The sequence below is a fragment of the Gopherus evgoodei genome, chromosome 1 (genome assembly GCF_007399415.2).
Source record: "Gopherus evgoodei ecotype Sinaloan lineage chromosome 1, rGopEvg1_v1.p, whole genome shotgun sequence".
Taxonomy (NCBI): Eukaryota; Metazoa; Chordata; order Testudines; family Testudinidae; genus Gopherus; species Gopherus evgoodei.
In genome coordinates, this window is record NC_044322.1 from 6,685,931 (window position 1) to 6,709,051 (window position 23,121).

Here is a 23,121-nt window from a genome sequence, read left to right on the forward strand (position 1 = left end):
TGACCTGAGTGGCTATGGCCCCCTTCATGGCCTGGCACTTTGGGGGTCCACCGCAGTCTTTGCCACAAAGACCTCCCTTGTCCTGCCTCCTGGGGGTGGCATTCTCAGTCCCGGCAGCTCAGAGAGCAAGAGCTGGGGCTGAGGGATAGGCCCTGGGGGGCAGCAGGGGCTGGGCGCTAACCACCAGGCCAGCCCCTGCACAAAGTGCAGTGGGGAATGGACAGAGGGCGTCACACACTTAGTGAGGGAGTCAGAGCTTTTTAATATGCGAGTGGAGTGTAACAGATGCTGGGTAAGTGTCCGCATGTGCTGGTGTACATATGACATACAGAGGGATTCGCATGGCTCACGGCCAAGTACGTTTTACAGGTGACATGAACTTCACTGTAGACTTTGCCTATTGCACTTCACGGTGCACTGGACCATATAGAATCACGTCTAAACTAAAATACCCTGCCCTCCCCGCCCCCAATGGGATGATATGTGTGTTTCCTTTACACAGCTAGTCAGTCACATGTTCTACATTACACACCTGAGGGGGGCTGCTACATAGGAAATGGGCCGTTTCCTTTTACGTCCTATTTAAGTCCAAGTAGGATTTCTTTTAAATGCAATGTATAAAACACTTGCAATTTACACAGCACTGGCCTCTACGCTACAGGGATCTGAAACCCGGGGGGCCAATGGAGACAAGATTCTCAGCTGGAGTAAGCTGGCATCACCCCGCTGACGTCAGTGGAGTTAAATCACCCTACACCAGTTGAGGATCTGGCTCCGTGCTCACCTCCTCTGTTCCTCTCTTCAGAGTAGGGCCAGGAGCAGAAACTGTCAGTTTGGAGCAGAGGAGACATTGGGAGGTACCGGAGGTCTCTGTTCATCCTCCAGAACAGCAGCACTCTCTGCTTGGCCCTGGTCAAGGTCTAGGTGGGCAGCGCAGTGCCTAGGTCAGGGTGGGCATCTAGATTGTGTTGAGTGATGAGAAAATTAAAAGACTGCTGGGTTAGGAGGCAAAGGAAAATTTATGCCACCAATGCACCTAGTCAGGCACGCCAAGCAAAGTGCGGACTCATCGGGGATGGGAGGGGAACCTTATAATGATCTACGTTCTAGGGCATCGCCCCGCAGGCCGCCTTGAGGGAACCCAAACTTCTCGGTCAAGCGCTTGGTCCAGAGACATCCCGCAGGCGAGTGAGTTCTTAAAACCAGCACGGCATCCACATGAAGGATCCCAGGGCGGCCCCGGTGGCAGCGCCGGCCAGCAGGCCCAAAGCCATATGGTCTCCTGACACGCGGTAGGGGTCCTCACGGACAATCACATGAGTCACTCCAGGCGCTGAGGGGCAAAGACAAAAGGAGATGCAGGGTGAACATGGAGGAGGGCGCCCAGGGACGCCGTTGTTCCCGCAGCCCTGTGGGAGAGGAGTAAAGCTACAGCCGTGCAGAGCCTACACAGCGACTCCACCAGGACCTAGGGAGCGCTGCCTCTCGCTGTCACCGAGACACAAATGCTGCCCAGGCTCCTGTTCAACACCAGGGTGCAGTATGATCTGATCTGCTGGGGACAGAGGGAGGGCTGGGTTCTGCTTTGGAGCATTTGATGAGAGCCTGGGCAGGGTTCATGATGCATTGCTTGCTTGGCTAGTTAAATTGTGGTGGGGTGTCCTTATTGCTTGAGCTGACAGAATCTCCTGGGGCAGTGAGCAATAGAGGGCTTATGACACATAATGCAGTATTTGTTTCCACCCAGCAGGGTGCGGTGGTGCACACACAAGCCATGGTGACTGTGAGCCTTTAACGAAACAAAACAAAAGAAACACCTCCCTTCCACTTCTGAATAAGCCAATCAAGTGAACTAATTGCGCTAATGCTCAAAGCACAAACACTTTCTGCAGGAAAAAGATGCCCTGGAGACATGAGCAAGGAGCTCTCAGCTCTGAGCTCCCACGGGGCTTTGTGTACAGCTGAGCTGCCTTATGTACCTCCCCAGGGCTGGGTGTGCTGCTTGGGTACTGCCCGGTGGGAGGCTGGAATCTCCCAGGGTCCAGATTTCCCAACGATGGGCGGGTTAACAGCTTTAATTCCTGGTGTATATTCCCACTGCAGGGCCTGCATCCTTCCCTCCTGCCAGGACAGGACCAAGGATGGCTGCCTGAGCCCCGTGCAGATCCACCCCTGCCGGAAGTCCCAGGCCACTCAGGGCAGGCCACTTGCACTGCTGTGGTGAGCCAAGGGACCATCTGCAGCCCGTCTGTGACATGACAGCTGGACTCCGAAGCCGTGGGTGCAGCCAGGGCAGTTCCAGGTTGGTGCCACCAGATGTCACCCTATCATTAGGGATGTGGCTAGATGGGAGGGGGAGCAGCTGGGCATCCAGGGATTTGGTTCCTGTAAATGCCTGACAAGCTCAGGCTTGGATGGGAAGCCGCCTCTCCCTCTGCTCACAGACTAGCACACTGGCTCCAGGACAGCGGGTCCTGGGACCCCTCGGCCTGGAGGAGAGAAAGCAGCAGCTGCCCACTGCTTGGCAGAGGGTTAATTCTGAAATAACATCCCATGGAACATCCCTGCTTCTCTTCTTTAGCTCAGTAACCTCCCCCAGCCCAGCCTGATCTCCCGTTCCAGCCCCAGCTCAATCGCCCATCCCAGTCCCAGCAACCCCCAAGCCTGATCCCCCGTCCCAGCCCCAGTCCGATCGCCCATCCCAGCCCCAGCAACCCCCCCAGCGCGATCCCCGTCCCAGCCCCAGCACGATCGCCCATCCCAGCCCCAGCAACCCCCCCAGCGCGATCCCCCGTCCCAGCCCCAGCACGATCGCCCATCCCAGCCCCAGCAACCCCCCCAGCGCGATCCCCCATCCCAGCCCCAGCACGATCCCCCGTCCCAGCCCCAGCACGATCGCCCATCCCAGCCCCAGCAACCCCCCCAGCACGATCCCCCGTCCCAGCCCCAGCACGATCGCCCATCCCAGCCCCAGCAACCCCCCCAGCGTGATCCCCCGTCCCAGCCCCAGCACGATCGCCCATCCCAGCCCCAGCAACCCCCTAAGCCTGATCCCCCGTCCCAGCCCCAGTCCGATCGCCCATCCCAGCCCCAGCAACCCACCCGAGCCCGATCCCCCATCCCAGCCCCAGCACGATCCCCCCATCCCAGCCCCAGCAATGCCCCCAGCCTGATCCTCTGTCCCAGCCCCAGTAACATCCCTCAGCCGATCCCCAACCTTAGCCCCAGTAGCACCCCCCAGCTGGCCCCAAATCCAGCATCTGTGACTCCTCAGTGAGCTTTCACTTCCAGCACCAGTAACCCCCCATCCAGCTCCCCCTCAGCCAGCACCAGGAAGTCCCCAGCTACCCCCCCCTGAGCCAGCACCAGGAAACCCCCAGCTATCCCCTCTCAGCCAGCACCAGGAATCCCCCCGCTAACTCCCCTCTCGGCACCAGGAACCCCCCATCCAACCCCCCTGTGCCAGCACCAGGAACCCCCCAGCCAACCCCCATCAACCAGCACCAGGATCCCCCAGCTAACCCCCTATCAACCAGCACCAGTACTCCCCAGCTAACCCCTCTCTCGGCACCAGTAACCCCTCAGCCAGCCTCTCTGCCACAACCAGCCCCCCAATCCAGACTCCCAATGCAGATCCCCCATCCAGCACCAGTAAATCTCAGGCAGCCCCCCACTTCCAGTGCCAGTAAAAACCCCAGCATCACCCTCCACCCCAGACCATCCACCCAAGGCCAGCACACCCCAACCAGCCCCGCTCCCAGGACCAATAAGCCTCAATTTTCAGCCCCTGCCCCAGCACTAGTCCCCATGCTCGTACCACCCACCCTCACCAGCCCCACATCCAGCTCTCCCCCACAGCAGCCAGCACCCACTCAGCTACTGAAGAACAGCCTTGCCCATTCAGCGGCCTCTGTGCCCTGAGTTTGCTGGGTCTCAGTCCAGTCCCTGGCTGCCACGGAAATCAGCACCACCACTGGCACTAACTGGGGTCCCTGTTGGCAATCGGTGCAGAGGCGCCAAGGACTAAGCAGAATGAACTCCTCTCCCTTCCTATGAGATGACCACTACTGGGACAGGGTGAGGCAGCAGCTGTTACCCAGTAGGAGATGGGCAGAGAACGTCAGTCTCTAGGCCTGTCTGTCTAGGTTCATAGGGCCACATTTCCAAGGTAGTTAGGTGCCTAAAGATGCAGAGAGGAGCCTAGCAGGACGTTCAATGGTCCTCAGTCACCTACCTGCATCTCTAGGGGCCTAAATCCCTTAAAAAATCTGGCCCCATAGATTTTAAGGCCAGAAGGGACTGTAATGAGGTTCTGATGCTGGTACCCATCACCATGGTATCTCAGCAGCTTTCAAAAGCAGAGTGTGTCCATCCAGCACCTTTTGCAAGCAGTAAAGTCAGTGCATTTATGTTACATTAAATACATGAATATAATGTTTTGCATACGACTCCAGGAATGGCCCAGAAGTCTGCAGCAGCGCTGCTGTGCAATGCAATTTGGACCAGTGCTAGAATACTGTAGGAATTTAGTTTTTAAATTAAAAAAAAAAATAGCTTGTTTATAAACTGCCCATTTTAGCTCTAGGAGATGATGCCAAGTAACTATTGAGCCGTGACCTTTTGTCCTTTCCTGGTGAAGCCAGGCATAGGATTGAATTCTATCTAGAGTTACAAAAACTCAAGAAACGTATTTCCTGAAGGAATTAGGTGTCCTCTTCTGCTTCATTGACAGAAATAAACAAAACCCTCAGTAAATTTAGTAAGAATGATACCATGGCTTGACTGGCTGGGGTGTAAATGGGCCTTGCCCTCTAGAGGTTGGAATCTGAACACTGACAAGTAAATAACAGGTGTCTAAATCTGCTCTGTTTCCTGCACGCTGGGTGCAGCCCTCTGGATCCTGACTGGTTGCTAAACCCCCGCCTCATTGGGGGCCCCCTCAAACGGCCAGTGTGGGCTGGGGGAGGCCATGATGGGGAAACACATACCTCCATACTGGGTGCCATAGTATCCCGAGCTGACGTACATGGTCTGGTGGGAATCCAAGGGCACTGTCTGGTAATAGTCATCATATGGGTCGTACATATGGACCTATAAGGGGAGGGCAACACAGATGTTAGGCCCAACGGTGATGCCTTGCCACCTGCTCCCAAATCTGCCAAGCTCACTGCCCACATCAGGGTTCCTTTGATATCTCCATTCCCCCACAAGCTCCCTTCCATCCCACCTCCTCCCTCATGCCAGGAGCTGTGACGCCCCATTCTTCTCTTCACCTGGGTCCCCCATTTCCCACCCAGTGCCAGAGGCCCTGATTGCCCCTTCCCCCCACCATTCTGATTTCTTTTCTTTCTGTCTGGCAGATAAGTCATTCAGAGTGTCAACACTTTTAACCCTATTGGGATGATGAGCGGAGCTGAGCTGAGGGGTGGGCTGGTGTCCTGTTATGCTGGAAGATGTTGACACTGCCATCAACTGGTTCTTTGCTTTCTAGACAATTACAGACCTGGCTGAAGCTGCTAGCTCTGCTAACCAGATGCCAGGGATTCTCTGTGTTCCCCATTTCTTTCATCCATTTTTTCCATTTTGCCTCAAACTCAACAGGGTTCTGCTCTCTGAGGCCTAGCACGTTCCCTGAAATTTTACAACTGATTGGCTTTGGCATTCAAAAGTTATTGTGTTACGTCCAAATAGCGGCTGAATGTAGGATTGCGCTTCAGATGGCCAATTATGGTAAGGCCTAGAGGCCCCAGCTGAGATCAAGGCCCCATTATGCCAGGCACTGAGAGTACATGTAGTAAGAGACAGTCCTTGCCACAAAAAGCTTAGTCTAAATAGACAAAGGTCAGGAGGGGAAACTGAGGCACGGGGATAAGAACAGACTTGCCCAAGGTCACTGAGCAGGCTACTGCCAGAGCTGGGCCTAGAACCCAGCTCTCTAGGGAGCACACTGGCACTACTGGGAAGAAAGAATTCAGGGGGCAACACAACCCCAGTTCAGGTGGGTGAGTCTCTCCCTCTCTCTCACACGCAGACACCCCTCATGTTTCAAAAGCACACAGCAGCCAATCATCAGCCTCAGCTGCAGCATGCGCTTAACAAAATGTCCCCCAGCAACCAGACGTGCAGCAAGAGCAAGCGAACGCTGCTGCCGCAGCCTGGATTTCCTGCTAGTGTTTCTGTGCACCGCCCCTCCGCAGAGCCCATCTCCCCCAATCTGTCCTGGCATTTGATTTGATTTGTATTGAATTGCTCATTTCTGCGGCTGAAGCCTCCAGAGAGGAATTAATGCAGCTTAGCAGCTCTCTGCTCCGTGCCTCCTATTAAAACGTATTCATTTGTACCTTGGAAGTCTGCTCAGGGAGGCTGTTAATGATTTGAGAGCTTAAACTGTTTTTAAATGGATTCCACTCTCCTTCAGGCTGATTTACAGACGTCCTGCAGCAGGGCCCCCAGATCTGAGGGTGTGTCTGCGCTGCAAGCCGGAGGCGCGATATACCCAGGCTGCTGGGAAGCCTGTGCAGCTGCCCTGGCTGCCAAGGCTTCCCTGCCATTGTTACTCGAGCTAGCTTTGATCTGACTTGATTAAAACGAGCTGTTTTCTCTACACACGCTGCAGTGCAGCTATACCCCCAGGCTGGAACCAATGGTGAAATTTCTCATTCACATGGGCAGGATCAGGCCCCAAAACAATCAGTGGGCGAAGAGGCCACACTAGGAACACCGTAGTCTGAAGGGGCGCACTCCCCACTAACAAATCACACGTGCCAGGAACAGTCATGCCCTATGTTACTGATACAACAACAAGCCACAGCAAAGCATAGAGCACTAGCTCCCGGTGCTGTGTGGAGTCCAGCGGACCGAGAATGGGACTGGGAGGCAGGAGCCCCAGGTTTCACTCCTGCCTAACCAGCTGCTGTGTACGGAGGGCCAGTGGGGGAGGAAACTTGCTGCTTGAGCTGGGCACGTGTTTGACCAAAAGGAAAGAGAGAAGCTGGAAGTGAGTGAGGTGGCAGCGAAGGGTTAAGAGAGCTATAAAGTCACAGCTTGAGGCTTCAGTCTCCATTCCCAATGCGCCAGGGCACCTGGCTACAACCTGGCACTCTCCAGGGATGATTAAAGTACAACCCAACAGATGAACTCCCACCTGTGTCCTTGGACTGTCCAAAATCAGGGATGCTGGTAAGGTCCCTGTTGGAACCAGTGCCCTGGTCCGGTTGGATGCATGGCTTAGCCAGGCCTCTAATAGATTAGATCTGGCCATCAGCACAGAGAACCGCTCACCCCAAGGGCTCAGAGCCTGAACGTGACCAGCAGTTTGTGCTGATTTCTCACACATGCGGTTCCAGCAGATGGGTTCAGAGAGCAGCAGGTTTTGTTCAGAGGTCCTCATGGATAGCATCACCTTGACCAGCCCCGGTAACATACTGAGCGTTCCATGCTATAAGGACACAACACGAAACCCTCAGCCAGGCCGAATGCAGACGTGCATGTTCCAGAGCGGAGACATGCTGGCAGCAAACAGCATAGGGATCCCTTAGTCACAGCATCAGTGCGTGGAGTACAGCTCGCTTTCCTCTTCGAGCCAGTGCAACAAGCATCAGAGTTAGAGCTGGAGGAAGGGGCTTGATCAGTGGTCCCCAACTTTTTCGTCTGGTGGGCGCCTGACGAAGGACCGTGGCGGCAGTGGAGCACTTGCCAAAATGCCGCCGAATTTCTGCGGCATTTCGGCAGCATCGCCTCTCGATGACGTCACTTGTTGGTGACAAGCGGCATCATCGAGAGGCATCGCCGCCGAAATGCCGCAGAAATTTGACGGCATTGTGGCGAGTGCTCCACCGCCGGCCAGGACACGGGAGCATTTAGATGTGCCCGCGGGCACCACATTGGGGACCCCTGGGCTTGATTGACAGCCCTGGAGACGAAATCCTCCTCTTATCCACACAGGCAGCAGGGGATGCCTCTCCAGCCTGGACCTGCAGGGACCACGCTTAGGAGAGGGCTCAGACTCCATGGCCCCTTCAGTCCTGGGCCTCTTCCCAAGGCTGCCAGTTAGCCCCAGTTGTGGGGTGAATTGGGACAGGTGGCAGCTGTCCACCAGGTGCTGGGCTCAGCCCCCCAACCAGTCCACCTACAGCTCTCGGAGCAGTCACCTTGATGCTTAGCCACCGCAGACCTGGGACGGCTGTACACCCAGGCACCCTGGTGATGAAAGGCCTCCTGACCTACTCTCTCTATTGGTATTGCAGTAGCTTCTACAACTGCCAGCTGAGCTCAGGGCCCCACTGTGCCAGGGGCTGTACATACGCCGAGTGAGAGGCCCTGCCCCAAAGTGCAAGAATCTAGCCAGAGATGACAAGGACACAGGGAGGGCCAGCCTGGATCAGACCCAGTGGTTATCTGGTCCAGAGGCCAGTCTGTGACAGAGGCGAGTAGCAGATGTCTCAGAAGAGGGTGTAAGAGCCCCACAGTGTAGAGGGCTGCCCCCATCTTCGCCCTCACCCTAGTTTCTAATAGCCAGGGCTTGGCTACGTTGTTTTCATTATTAATTCAGCAAAGGGTGGGAGACAGGCAGTATTATTATTCCCATTGTACAGATGACTAATCTGCAGCAGCCCAGCTGGGCAATGGAGAGACCAAATAACTTGCCCAGGGTCACACAGGGAGGCTCTGGCAGAGCAGAGAGTCCAGAGTCCCTATCTCGTGCCCTAATTACAAGACTGAACTCCGTCCTCTCCATCCACACTTCCATTACTAGGTGCTGGAGCGCTCTGGTCAGGCACCGCTGGATTAGCTGGGCTACCCCCGTGAGCAGCACTGCACCTTGATTCAGCCCACTGGCCATTACCTTTCTTTGTGAAATGCAGGCAGCAATAACACCCCGTCCATGTCAGCAGCATGAGAGCCCAGCGCCTTATGGGGTGCCCCAGGCTGTGGAGCTGATCACCACATCTCTGCCAGCTGCCTCCGGCCACCGACTTTATGGCGCGCTCAGGTGTGAACAATAGTCCAGAGTGAAATGTGGCCGAGGCGAGAACCCATGTGATGATCTGGCCACCTCCAGAGACTCAGTGAATAATTCAACCAGGGGAAAATGCAATTAGAAGGCAGAGGTTTGAGACAGGAGGTGAATGGCATCCCCATGGCAAGACGTGGCCAGAGCCGTGCCTCAAACCTCAGGCTGGGATGCAACAAAGGGAATCCCTAATTGCCAGCAGGCGCCTCTCTCCCACCCCTTTAACATGCCCTGCCCCATCCCTCCCCATGGGCGGATCAGTGGTTCACCGACATGTCTCATGGTGCACACATCTGGGCCGCAGGGGATAGGTGCCAGTAAAGAATCTCATTGTCTGTGGGTAGCTCTTGCCGCAAACTATTGGCTGGTTTCACTGCCCGGGAGCCACAGGCAGCAGGGAATGGAGAGGAACCAATGTCCTCAGCCCCTGCCCTATGGCAGGGGGAGGGCCCCAGAACTTGCTAGCATGGAGCATGCCAGGGAAGGGCATTACCAGGGCACCTGCGAAAGGGACTAAAGTCAGCACCAGATGGACCAAGGAGGCAGGGACTGTCTCCAACCAACCAAGGGGCTGGAGACTAGTCTAGCTTCTCACCCCTGGGCAGTGCTGTTGAAACCAGCATGCCTGCTGCCCGTTCTGCCAATGATCAGTGTGCAGCAGGGCCTGCCATTAACCATGGGCACGAAACACTCCCCTTGTACAGAGCACAGGCCACCGTGTGACGCAGGCATGACTGACAGACATGCCTTCCCTCCACGTGGGTGTAGGATTGCACAGGCCAAAAGGCCTGGTAGATGCATCACCTGAGGGCAGCAGAGGGCTTCAGGCTGGAGCCCGGCCCAGCCTCCCTCAGCAACCTTCAAACAGGACTCGCTGGCCACACAGCCTATAGCAGCAGAGTGGTGTTAAAAGGCCAAGCTGGGAAATGAAGCCATTCGTGGCCGTGCCTGCTGACTGGGGAGATGCCACCAGGCAACTGGTGGAGTTGGTGAGTGGCCACCTAATGGCACTTCTGTGCCCCCATTGAATGGCCTCCTCTGGGGGCAGCTATCACAGGGCCCAGTTGGTGAGCTGTGGGAGAGGCAGGCCACTGGATGAGTGGCTTTAGCACAGAGGCAGCAGGTCCATCATAGGGCTGCATTGTTCAGGGGCTGCCCATGCTTCTGCCCCCGCTTGTATGCCAGGCTGCTCTCTCCTCCTACAGCCCATGCATGGTGTCTGTTTAAATCCTCTGCATCGCTCCCCTCAGGAGCAGTGGCGTAGGCAGCTCAGGGCCCCACTGGGGCTGGCTGCTTCCTCCACGGGGCCCAGCGCTGTCCAGCCTACTCCTGTAAAGACATGGCCGGAGCCCAAGAGCAGCCATGACACAGGAGCTAGAGCAGTCTGGAGAGCGTGGTTCTGTTCCTGGCTCTGGCCCGCTGTAGGACTCCAGGTAAATCATTAAGGCCCAAATGTACTGAACTAGCCTCTGATCCTGGGTGCCTAACTGGAGCCATCCCAGGCCTGCCGTCAGTAGGAGAAAAGGTGCTCAGCCACTCTGACAAACCGATCCTGGCTTCAATTGCCTGCTCTCCCACAGAATCCCTCTGTGACCTTGGGCAAGTCACTTAGCCTAACCGACGCCTCAATGCCCCAGCTGTAAAATGGGGGAGATAATCCTTCCTCCACCTGTTACCTGGCTGGGCTGTGTAGACAGTAAGCTCTTCAGGGCAGCGGCTGCTTCTTATTCTGAGATTGTACAGTGTCTGGCACAACAGGGCCTCTAGGTGCTACTGTAATACCTATAATAAATAGTTCTGCATTCCCTGGGGCAACGGCGGCAGGGGGACTGTAGCAATAAAGCAAGAAGGGGTGAATTTTAAGTCTCTCACTCACGCCTCCCGTCCTTCCCCCCCATAAAACTTCCTTCTCCACAATCCTGCAGCAGGCGTTCTGGGGGCACCGACATCCTTGAGAACAAGGAGGATTTGAAGAGGCAAAAGCAATGGTGCTGGAGAGGAAGGGGTTTCTGAGCCCTGAGCCAGCCTGCACAGAGCTTCACATCAATATTATCGACACAAAGAAAAGGGAGGCTGCAGCTGGTGCACGGCTGTGCTACGGACACACACTTATTCTTCTAACATCTGGGGAGCCACGGGGAAGGAATTTTAGTCCCATCTCAAGGCAACATCATGAATTCAGCGTTCTCTAGCCCTAATAAAAGGGTCAAGGCAGGATATTCCATCTGCACTGCAACTGCCTGACATTTGCTGCTTGGGGCTCCATTCAAAGCAAAGGGCCGAGTCACTGCGCTTCAGCAGGGTCCCATCACTGAAAGCAGGGCAGGTGTGGCCAAGACCTCCCAAACTCATTCATAGAATCATAGAATATCAGGGTTGGAAGGGACCTCAGGAGGTCATCTAGTCCAACCCCCTGCTCAAAGCAGGACCACCCCCAACTAAATCATCCCAGCCAGGGCTTTGTCAAACCTGACCTTAGAAACCTCTAGGAAAGGAGATTCCACCACCTCTCTAGGTAACCCATTCCAGTGCTTCACCACCCTCCTAGTGAAAAAGTTTTTCCTCATATCCAACCTAAACCTCCCCCACTGCAACTTGAGACCATTACTCCTTGAACTCATGGAATCTTATCTTTCAGCTTCATGCACAGACCACACAAGCTAGCTGTGGTGTCTGGGGCCTGGACTAGGACATGGGGCCCGGGCTAGAACATGGGGCCCCTCGACTAAGTCTGGTGGCGTAAACAGGACTATACGCTTAGACCCCAATTCTGGGCTCTGCTGTAGCCCCTTAACTGGCTGCCATTTAGGGGCCACACAGCTGGCTTAACCAGCCATTGGGGGTGGTGCTGGATGGGGTAGGGGGGATTCCCAGGCAGCACAGAGCAGCTGGAATGCGCCTCCATCTTGGTTTACTGCAGTGGTTCTCAAACTTCTGTACTGGTGGCCCCTTTCACATACCAAGCCTCTGAGTGTGACCTTCCCCTGCCCCCCTTATAAATGAAAAACACTTTTAAATATACTGAACCCCACTATAAATGCTGGAGGCAAAGCAGAGTTTGGGTTGGAGGCTGGCAGCTCATGACTCCCCATGTAATAACCTCGTGACTCCCTCAGGGGTCCCAACCCCCAGTTTGAGAACCCCTGGTTTACTGAGATATACAAGGGGAGGGATATGACCAAAGCATTCTCAGGTCCAGCTCTTAGGGGCAGAGCAGCCCACAGTGGCCTGTTCAAAGTCATCACAAGTTCAAGTAGGCCCAGAGGCTGCTTTAATTCATGCTGAGGGCTGGGCAAGCAGCCGCCTAAGGCCACAATTTGGGAAGCACAAAATGCTTATAGGCATTTCGGGCCCCACTCCCTGGGTCTGTCTCTCTCAGCATCAGGGTGTTAGAACTCAGCAGAGCCACAGCAAGGCTTGGGAACACGGCTCAAAGGTCTGTCCTCCCAGTGCTGTAGGACTGACAATATTTTAACGACAGCAGGAATCTAGCACCTGGTCACGGGATCACCCAACAGGGTAGCGGGTGTGGTGGAGACAAGGCCTAACCTGGACATCTTAAAACAGGCCAAAAAATAAGTCATGAGTCAAACAAGTTTCAGAGGCCTCAGCTGCCCCCGCTTGGGAGGAGTCCGCAGCAGGGTGTCAGACACTCCACCAACTGCTCTCCTCCCAATCTGTTCGGGCTGCAGGGGAAACCACCGTTCGGGGCCCTGAACTTGCCACCAAGCAGCAAACTGGCCTCTGAGCTTGGATAGAAATCAATGCCCAGCCGCCTCCTTAGAGCTCCCCGTGAGTTGCCCTCTCTTTGCTGAACTCAGAGGAGGAGAACAGTCTCTTTCTCCTCATGGATAGTGGTCATGTTCCAGGCCAGGCCAACGGGTTTCAGTACGAACAACCAACTACCAAGCATGGCCACTGGGCCCTGATCGACCCTGGCCTTGAACCTCCGAGCCAGGAGGAGAATCCAGCTCTTGTTTATTGGCCTGCCTGGCTGGAGTGAACCAAGTCACTTCACACACCCAGCAGGACAGGGCCTAATTAGCTGCTTCTCACACTGAAGGGGCAGCTTCAAAGTGGGCCTTTGCTCTGTGCTGACGCAAAGAGGTCGGGCAGGGGAGAGAGGCCAGAGCACAGCAAGGCAATTAAAATCTCTTGTGTCTCCTTGTCTGCATAAGCTGGGAAGGCCGGGGTCCAAGGCCCACCGACGCCAGGCACGGTTTTGACCGAAATCCAGGTGCGTGTTTGAAGCGGCGAGGGCCAGCAAGGCAGAGGCAGGCTTTTGATCTTGACAAGGTCTGTGTGAAATAGAGAGCCTGCCTTAACCTTCACCCTTCTAGTCTTTGCTCCTGCGTGTGACAGGAGAGCACACGGGGTGGCAAAGGCGTCGCACTTCAAGAGCAAAGCACACCCGTGTGACATAGCCCATGCCAGAGAGTGGCAGGAGCATATCGCCTTGTGTGGAGACAGAGGTCATTTAATTCAAGAACAAACCCAGAGATTCTTCACACACACACACACACACACACACACACGCACACACACACCACGCCCCTGGATGCCTGACCTTGAGAGAGCTGGGGATGGGACAGGACGGAGCCTCACGACAACACCCTCCTGCCCTCAAGTTCCAAGATGCTTGCAAAGCATAAATCAATACACTGAGCAGCCTCACACGGCCCACGCTGGCTTTTGTGCACCAGTCACCTGTGTTTTAATCTCCTTCTCCCATTCATCAGCTCAATACACAATTAGATCTAGAGTGCGAGGCGGGGGGGGGGTCAGGATGAGAACTCTGAGCACAAGGGGGGGCAACCAAAGATTATCTGCCTCATGTTCTCATTCACTTTGATGCACGTTCTCCTTCAATTCAATTGATGCTCTCCTTTAATTCATCACTGTCAGCCCAGGTTTGATGCTCTCTGGGTCACAGTGTTAGATCATTCCCTAGTGGGACGAACAGAAGACTAAAAGGAAAGGATGGGCCAGTGGTTCAGGCACTTGCCTGGGAGACCTGGGTTCAATTCCCTGATCCGCCATAGGGGATCTTGGGCAAGTCGCTCTGTGCCTCAGTTCCCCATCTGTACAATGGAGATAACAGCCCTGCCCCACCTCCTGGGGTGTAGCAAGGATGCATACATGGCCTGCATCACCAGTTCAGAGCACACGTAGCTAGGACAGGCAGAAGACTCAGACTCCTGGGTTTTCCCTCCAGCGCGGTCACTGATTTGCTGTGTGGCCTTGAGCAGTCACTTAACCCTTTCTGTGCCTCTTCTATAAAATACTGACATCCACCTGGCTGCAAGATCCTCAGCTGGGAGGTGCTGCAGGCCTGTAACTTAGCACTGCCTTCCAACAGTGCAGAAAGCTCTGCCTTCTCCTAGCCACAGCACTTGGCTGCTTCCTCCCTGTGTCCCTTTGCCTTCACTTCCACTGTGTGACTGAACATAGGAAAACTCATTATCTGCTGCAAACATAGCTTCAGGCCCCTCTCCAAAAAAGCCCGGCTAGGGTCAGCCATTGATCCCCCGCATATGCCAGCTCAGCAGCAAACATGCCTTTCTTCCCAGCCCAGCCAGCAGGAGACTTCTGTTCCTCGCCGCTGGATTCCCCACATTTAAGATGCTAAAAGCTCCTTCCTCATCAGTGCTGGCTTGTTTTTTTCCAGAGTGAACTGGAGACAATGGGACTAGCCTCTTCTAACAGCTCTCAAATTTGCTGTGATCCAATGTGTTAACCTGCAGCCCCTGCCTCCACCAGGCAGAGATGGAAGGGACTGGAAGAGGAGGCATCACAGCCATGGGGAAACACAGCTCCACTCCCCCTCCAAAACACCCCCCCCACCTCCAACCAAGATCTAGCGGTGCAAGACGCAACAAGGAGTGACCAGGTCTACAATAGTTATTATTATTATTATGTTGCTCCTTTCATTTCCTTACAAAGTTAAAAGTATTCTCCATTATACCATGGGGGAACCAAGGCATGGATGGGTTAAGTTGTTGGCAGAGCCAGAGAATCATGAGCCATGTACTCTCTCTATTGCTATGACCAGCACATACCACTTAGGAACCCAACTCCAGTCTCCTGCCCCCTCGCACCCTGTTCTAACCACTAGACCATGGCAGCCCAGTACTACTGCACCTGCCAGCCCCTTGCTTTATGCAGGAGACCATGGACAACCTACAAAGGGAACTCAGCCCTCCCCAGTCTCACTCTTCTGCTCCAGTCACATGGACCAACTGCAGCATCCACTCAGAGGGCTCAGACTGATGATGACAACAGAGTCTCATGTTAACGAGACACTACGAGGACTCGGCAAACAGGACAGATGAACCTGCACATGCATGGTCAGACCAAGGCAAGACCCCTCTCTTTCCATAGGTGGTGTGACAGCATTGCAAATGCAGTGCTTGGTTTTGGCTAGACAATGGGTGACCTCATCCTCAACCGTAGCATACTGGCACTGCGTATGCCCTAGGTAGCCAAACTTCTCCACAGGTTTGGGATTGGTCTTAAACAGGGTAGAGGTGCGTCTCCTGGCACATGTTGGCTTCACTCTTTTGTTCTCTTTAGGCTGATAGTTTAGGCCCTGCTTTACCACAGTATTGATCTGTCTATATCATAAAGCAATTGTCACACAACACCTCCACAGGTCTCCAGGATCCCGCTCTGATACACTGCAGACTCCCACTAACAATATTCTCCACATATACAGCATAGCGTTTTATACCTTCCACATGCTTCACAGACATTAATTCTTTCTCAGAAGGAGCTGTCGTCACCCCCCATTTTACAGGAGGGGAAGCGGAACTACAGAGAGGAAAAAGGACTTGCCCAAGGTCACAGAACAAGTGAGTAGCAGAGGTGAGATTAGCTCTCGGGAGTTCCTCCTTAAATCTTTGCAGGATCGAGCCATTATAAGCATAATGGGTGAATATTGGCCTTATTGACTTCACCCAGACTGTCTATTGTTCTTGTCTCTGTTATTCCTTAGGAGCCAAAGGCTCATTCCTTTTTCATTCAGTCAAAATTCCCATTGAAAGGACCATGGGATTTGGCCCAAGGTATATAGCACTTTTCTTAATATCAGATTGTGTTATTTTCCTGGTGACAGAAGATAGGCTAATTGTCAGGATCACGCTAGGTTCCTCTTCAAAGATCAGGACTAAGAGTTGTTTTTGCCAATACCCTGTGGCTTTCAAAAAAACAAAACCACCCAACAGTGGTCTGGTAAATTTGTTAGCCAGTTCCCTTAACGATGCATTTCCGCTGGACTCACTCATTTGTATACATTCACATTTCCCAAGGATTCCCTTAGCTACTGATCTTTTTCAAAAAGAATTTGTACAATAGCAGAAAGCAAGAAGAACCCTTAAGAATCTTCTGTGCTCCAAGAGACACATCTATGGAGCAGCCACAGGAGGCAGAGCTCCCAGGCTCCAGCCATTGTGTTATGAGGGACATCTCCACTTTATTCTCCGGCACAATGAAGAGGATCCTCCAGGCCCTCCCACTTCCCTTCTTTCCAGTTAACAAGTTCATTTGAAGAGGTCAATTCAAAAAGTTACTTGCTAATTCCACCCCCAATTAGCAGCCTTTCCTCAATGGAGAATCCTGGCTTTATGAATGGCTGTCAGACCAGCAGCGTGACAGCATTTACGCTCTCCTTATGCTCTTAACAGCACTATTCTCCCCCAGCAGCGCTAGGCACTGTTATTTGCCACCGGCACTCGACTCTGTGGGATGCAAACAATACAAACAAGAGATGACCGGAGCCATCAAGCTCAAAAACAAACCCTTCTCTTCACAAAGCTCGCCAACGAGAGGCTACTTTTGCCTTCCAATTACTCTATTCTGCCAGTGGGGGATGGGGGGGCCTCTATCAGCCTTCTCAACCTGCACCCTTCCTCCAGGATTTGATCCACTAAGCCAGTGGTCCCCAACCTTTTTCATCTGCCGGACACCAGATGACGAGCCACTGAGGACTGTGGCCGGCGGACGAGCATCCGCCAAAATGCCATCGAGAAGCGGCAACATCAATAGGCGTCGCCACCGAAATGCTGACAAGCAGTGTCATCCAGAGGCAGCGGCGTCGAAATGACGTCGAAAATCAGCGGCATTTCGGTGGCAACACCTGTGGATGACATTGCTTCTCGGCGGCATTTCGGCGGATGCTGATCTGCTGGACAGTACGCAGGAGCACATAAGATGCCCCGGCAGGTGCCATGACGCCCGCGGGCACTGCGTTGGGGACCTCTGCACTAAGCCAATTTCCTAATGTGTTTCTCTAGCCAGCTCCAGAAACTCTTTGCCAGAATAGTAACATCTGTGAAGGGGGGGGGAGAGAAAGGGGAGTTGGTGTTTTTTTTAAAGACATTTCTGTTCCAACCAAAAAGCCCAAGCGTAGATGCAGTTATATCAGCATGAATGCTTTGCAGCTTATTTTGCTTGGGGAACAAGAATAAGCAATCCTGGCAAGGGCCTTTTTTTACCAATATATGCTGCGTCTACACTAGGAAGATTTTCCAGTACAACTATAGCATCTACACTAAGTGTAGGTAAGGCCTTAGACTTCTGTTGGACTGGCAGTAGCTACTGTGTGATGGACTATTTTCTTCGGTGGTAGAGTCCTCATGAAACTGAAGTGCAATTAGGGTTCCTTTCACTATAATCTTCCCAGCTCAATGGAAAATCCTGCCTTTCTGAGCATGAAATAAGCCAGTCTTCTGTTTCTTCGTTCCATGCAAAAAAACCAAAAAACCAAGCATTTTGTGCAATGTTATGGTGCACAAACTAAGCAATCCGGCAACAAAACCTTAGTCATAATAATATCTAACTCTTATATAGTATTTTTCATCATAGATCTCAAAGCACTTTACAAAGGAGGTCAACATCATCCCCATTTTACAGATGGGAAAACTGAGCCACAAAGCAGTGGAGTGACTTGCCCAGCATCACCCAGCAGGCCAGTGTCAGAGCTGGGAACAGAACCTAGATTTCCTGAGTCCAAGTCCAGTGCTCTACCCACTTGGCCCCACTGCTTCTCTTTATGGTCAGACACTCCACCTTAACTCTGCCCAATTGCACACATTTTTAAAATAACGTCTCTCTGGACATCCTTTTCTTTTATAAATCTAATACAAAACACAAACTGGCACTTTGTATACAGCTTCACTTCAAGCCCAATTCTCCTCTCACTTACGCCAGTTTTACATCACCGGCTTCAGTGGATTGGCTCCTGCATACCACTGGTGTGAGATCAGTGAGGTCCACAGTCTGTATGCTGGACTTTGTAGGATTTCTGACTTGACTTTTACATAATACTCCACCAACAAACAAGGAAATTAGCAAAGTAAATGCAGTATGGTAGTGGGAATCCCAGCATGGGGGGTGGGGGGGTGTCTGATCAATCCAGAGGGAAATGAGCTGAGGCAAGGAGCAGTGGGGACAGGATAAGATGCACTACCCTGCATCCACTATCTGCCCCAAACCCCCACCACAAAAAATGTTCTCCAATGACTGTTGGCAAGGCAGCGAGCAGATCCTTGAAAGCCACCCTGCAGCTCTTAAGGAAACCAGCTGTAGGAGAAGCTTGGGTGCATAGCTTCTCATCCCTGCTCTCATGCCAATAGGAACCACCATGACAGCACACATCTCCCAGCCCCACATAAGCAACCTATCGTCTCCTGCAACCATCCTGAGCTGCAGGTAGCCTTCTGAGGAGTGGGATGTCACAGTATTTGAGATGAGAAACAAGCACAGGAGCATCAACACCATCACCACACAGAGACAGTCAAGGGTTGGATAGAGCAAACAGCGCAAAGGTGACATCTGTGTCTGGCCATGCCCCAAGGAGACACACGGGAGCAGTCATCCACCAGTCCATCACAAGGTGGCTCCAAGAAAGTGTCCAACAATCCAACAAAAAACACTGGATTAGAACCCAGTTCAGTCAATCCCCTCTTCCCTGACATATCCCCTGCTCCCCTCAACACCCCCCAGCCCTGCGATCCTAATTCCTGTCCCTGAACAGGCATCATTTGCCTCATAGCGCCCTTAGCTTATCCAATGATCTTTTATTCCATATTACACACATACACAGCCCATTTGGATGAAGGGGCTCCAGCTCCATCTTTATAGTGCTAGGAGCAAAGCTGTCAGAGGCAAGGCCTGGGACGAACTGCGCTCTGTTCCTGGACAGAACAATTCTCTCATTATCTGTAAGATCCCAGCAGCAGTGTTCACTCTGGTACAGGCTCCTCTTTGTTGGGCGGCCGGCTGTTGGCACAGGCCTGGCTCGGTCACTCCATCACGGGTAGAAACGAAAAAATCTTAAGACATTCAAGATGGAGGAGGCCTATTGGGTTAGCAAGTCCATCCCCGTGCTGGGGCAGGGCCGCTCCCTAAGGTACATTTCCTCAGGCTTTTGTCCAGCTTATTATTGTCATCCCAATGCTCCTGGTTATAAACCTGTGCATTACACTAAATAACCACTTACATCTATAAAACTAATCCCTTTAGGCAACTGCAGACTGATGTCCCTATTTAGTCATTGCCTCGCTAAACTCAAGAGGTAGAGTGATCTAGTCAAAAGAGACCTGGGTTCTAGTTCTGCCTCAGCCAGTGACCTCGGACAAGTTCCTCCCCCTCCCTGTGACTCACTTGCCCCTCCCATCCTTTGTCTGCCTTGCCTGTTTAGGTAATGAGCTCTTTGGAGCAGGGATTGTCTCTTACTATGGGACTGCACAGTGAGGCTCTCATCTCAGCTGGGGCAAATCACTGGTAATGAGAGTGAGCAAAATGTATTAAGAAGGTCTTGATTCAAGGACCAGTGAAGTCAGCTGAAAGACTGTTCACTGCCTTCAATGGGCTTTGGATCAGGATCTTAACCTTGGCTTATAAATCAACCCCTCATGGACTTGAATCCTCCGTTGCTCTTCTCTGAGCACCATCCAGTTTGTCTGTATCTCTTTAGTACGGAGGTACCCAAAACAGCCTGCAGTTCTCCAGCTACGGTCATGCCTCTTCCCACACTCTGGGACGAGATGCTTTTGTGCATGTAGCCCTCCCACCACACTCCTCCATCCACTGACTCTATGGGAGCGGGGGAGAGGAGTTGGAAGAAGACTGCTCATTATTTGCAGCCTGTAAGAAAAGCCCTATGAAATGGAAGGAGGAAGGCTCACCGGGGTGTTTTTCGCCTCCAGCACTGCCATCTTCCAGGCGCTGTAAACAAAATGGGACAACATGTGAGCAAAAGTGTGTCTGGAGCAATTTTAAAACCACATCAAGGAAAAGCTCTTCCTTGGTTAATCTCTCAGCGCTGCTCTGCTATCAGGGAGCTCAGCAAACACCACACCAAGTAGGCCAATGATTCTCAAATGCAGCCATCATGGCCACATGTGGCCACCAGGGACTTTTCTTGTGGCCACAGCCTCCTGCGCAGCGACTGGGGGGCAAAGCAGCCACCCCTCTCTCTCCCTGTAGCTCCTGGATGTGCCATCTTGATGTTGGTTGTTGGAGCTACCAGCAGGAGTTGGGCCCTGCTCCCCTCTGGAGACACCTGGGACACAACACTGGAGGAGAAGGCAGCCTGTGAATTCCCCACCTTCTGGGGGGCGGGGGTGGTGACTTGGGCTTCAGCCCTGGGGTGGGAGGATCTGGCCACAGGGCTTCAGGCTTTGAGGTATGGCTCAGCAAGCTCCTCCTGGGGCCTCATCCTCTGGGCTTCAAGCTCTGGCTCTCCGCTGCCTCCCCCCCCTTCATCGTCCCTGCTCCCTGTCCATCTACCTCCCCTACCAGGGCTTAATTTGCCCCCAGGCTTGCCGAGGCTGAGTAAGTCTGCTCATAGACTCATAGACTCTAGGACTGGAAGGGACCTCGAGAGGTCATCGAGTCCAGTCCCCTGCCCTCATGGCAGGACCAAATACTGTCTAGACCATCCCTTGAATGTTTATTAATATCACTTTTCACAGCAGCAGACTTACTAGCTAGCAATAAATAAATTGCAATGATTTTGATGTGCATATTTATTTGTTTTTCCCAAAGTTAATTATTTTAGGAAAAATTGTCAGAGTGGCCACCAGGAAGAGGTGGTGGCTGCACTCTGAGACCACAAAAAAATTTCTCACGAGAACCCCTGGATCAGGCCCTTCCTTTCACAAAGGGGCCAGGAACCTTTCACGTGCCCCTGAAATGAACCCGGAACTGGGAGGAAAACCTGTGGCCCCGGGAATCTCCTAAGATCGAGACTGTTCTGGTTAGTTAGCCGTGGAGGTGGCTGTTGGGATCGGAGAGGTTTCAGTTTGGCCTCACTTCTCCTTTAAACTGACATTATGGGATTTCCATATTTATTATCCGTTGGTGACTGCCAATCTAAACGGCATCAGTTTCCAAGCCAGGCCTTTTTATCTGACAGTCTCACAAACTCTGCTCAGAGTTGAAAACTCAGCTGGGTTCTTTATGCCTCAAACATCATCCCCTGCAATTAATATTCTGCAGCTGGAACCAGGCTGACACAAGAGAGGCAAAACAGAACCCAGCTCGCTCGCCCACAGCTGCATCCCTCTGCAGGGCTAAAAGCAGCAAAGACTGGTCTATGCCAATGACACCAGCAGACAAAAGTTAAAGGCAGACAGGAAGCAGAACTGTGGAGTAAGAAGGTGCCACTTTTACTTAGCCACTTCTCTGACCCTATAGTCTCATTTTAAAAGCAGAGTCTAATCTCAGCTGTGCGTCACAGGGCATCTCCATAGATCTGCAGACATGCTACATAGAGGAATTAGATACAGTACTGACCCCTAGACTACATGCAGAAATAACTACTGGACAGTTCACTATTCCATCATCAGATTCTGGACTGGTTCTTAGGGCTCCCGCACTGGGATCTGTGCTCACTTTGAATTACACCTGGGATTAGAGGGGAAAATATGTCCCTAATTAGTGAAAAACATTACGGTAAAGGAGGTCTGTTTGTATGGAGTACGTGAACAAGTACAGTGCCAAGTTTGGGGTTTTTTTCTTGCTCTGGGAGCCTGATCAATCAAATTCCTTATAGCTAGTTAAATTGGTTAAAGTAATTAATAGCCACTACATCTATCCATGGTACTTTTCTGGTCCTCATTACTATAGCATCTGAGACCCTGACAACCTGAAACATATATATCCTCACCACACCCTTGCGGGGTAGGGCGGTGCTATTATCCCTCGTGTATAGATGGGGAACCGAAGAACAGCGACTTGTCCAGGATCACATAACAGCCTGTGGTAGAGCAGGAAACTCCCTACTCCCAGTTTAGCACTCTAACCACTGGACAATGCTTCCTCCGCCCAAACACAATTTGGTCTTATTTAACGCTGCCTTAACCCTAGAAAGACTGGAGAAAGTAAGAGCAAGATTCCTTTGATGGGTTCACAGTCAGGAAGCCACCCGGCTTGCTGGAAGTTGTCACAGTGCATGACCCCAGTTTAGCTGGGTGTGCGTGTGTCCCCGTGATTTTAATGCTGTTTGACAGTCTTGCTAATCTTTAATTCCCCGTTAGATCATTCCCAGCGGCAGAACCGTAGCCAGTGGTGCTGTTGGGTCATGTGATCACAGCATGTCTCTGTTCTGGTGTCTAGCTTCTAATTATGCTCTTTAAAGGTATGTAAATCACTTCTCTTTTCATCTGGTAAGAGGGAGGGGGAAAATGCGCACACAACGGGCCAGACACACACCTGGTGTAAATCATTTGAAGCCAATTGGGGTGCTTGCACTAGAGATGAATTTGGCCCCAGTGTGTTTCACGTAGACTATCAGGGACATGAGAAGCACTCGGATCCTCTGGTGAGGGGCATCACTATAAGAACCCAGACAGCCTGATACAGATGTGGCCCAAGAATGAATCCAGGGGTGCACTCCTCACCGTAATTCAAGGCCAGCAATCACCCTTGGCTTGAACCTTTCACACTCTGGGAAGGCAAGTTTGAGTTATTATTGTAAAAGGTGCTGGACTGAGGCCAGGGGCACCGGAATGGGGCAGGGGGGAGAGAGACGAAGGGAAATGTCAAGGGGCCATGGCAGCCGTAAGGAACAGCGATGGGGGAAACAGGGTGGAGGGGAGCAAGCG

At 52.7% G+C, this 23,121-nt stretch overlaps 1 protein-coding gene across 3 annotated transcripts in view; it reads right to left on the reverse strand.

The window, feature by feature from the left end:
- Positions 1 to 242: 242 nt before the first annotated feature.
- Positions 243 to 23,121, reverse strand: part of PLEKHB1 (pleckstrin homology domain containing B1) — a 36,654-nt gene continuing 13,775 nt past the window's right edge. For all 3 annotated transcript variants that reach the window (XM_030557164.1, XM_030557145.1, XM_030557153.1), the window contains exons 5-7: positions 20,200 to 20,239; positions 4,989 to 5,091; positions 243 to 1,333 (exon numbers count right to left, since the gene is read on the reverse strand). In XM_030557164.1, coding sequence (XP_030413024.1) covers positions 1,197 to 1,333; positions 4,989 to 5,091; positions 20,200 to 20,239 — 280 coding nt within the window. In that variant the 3' untranslated portion in view covers positions 243 to 1,196. The remainder of the gene's footprint in view (positions 1,334 to 4,988; positions 5,092 to 20,199; positions 20,240 to 23,121) is intronic.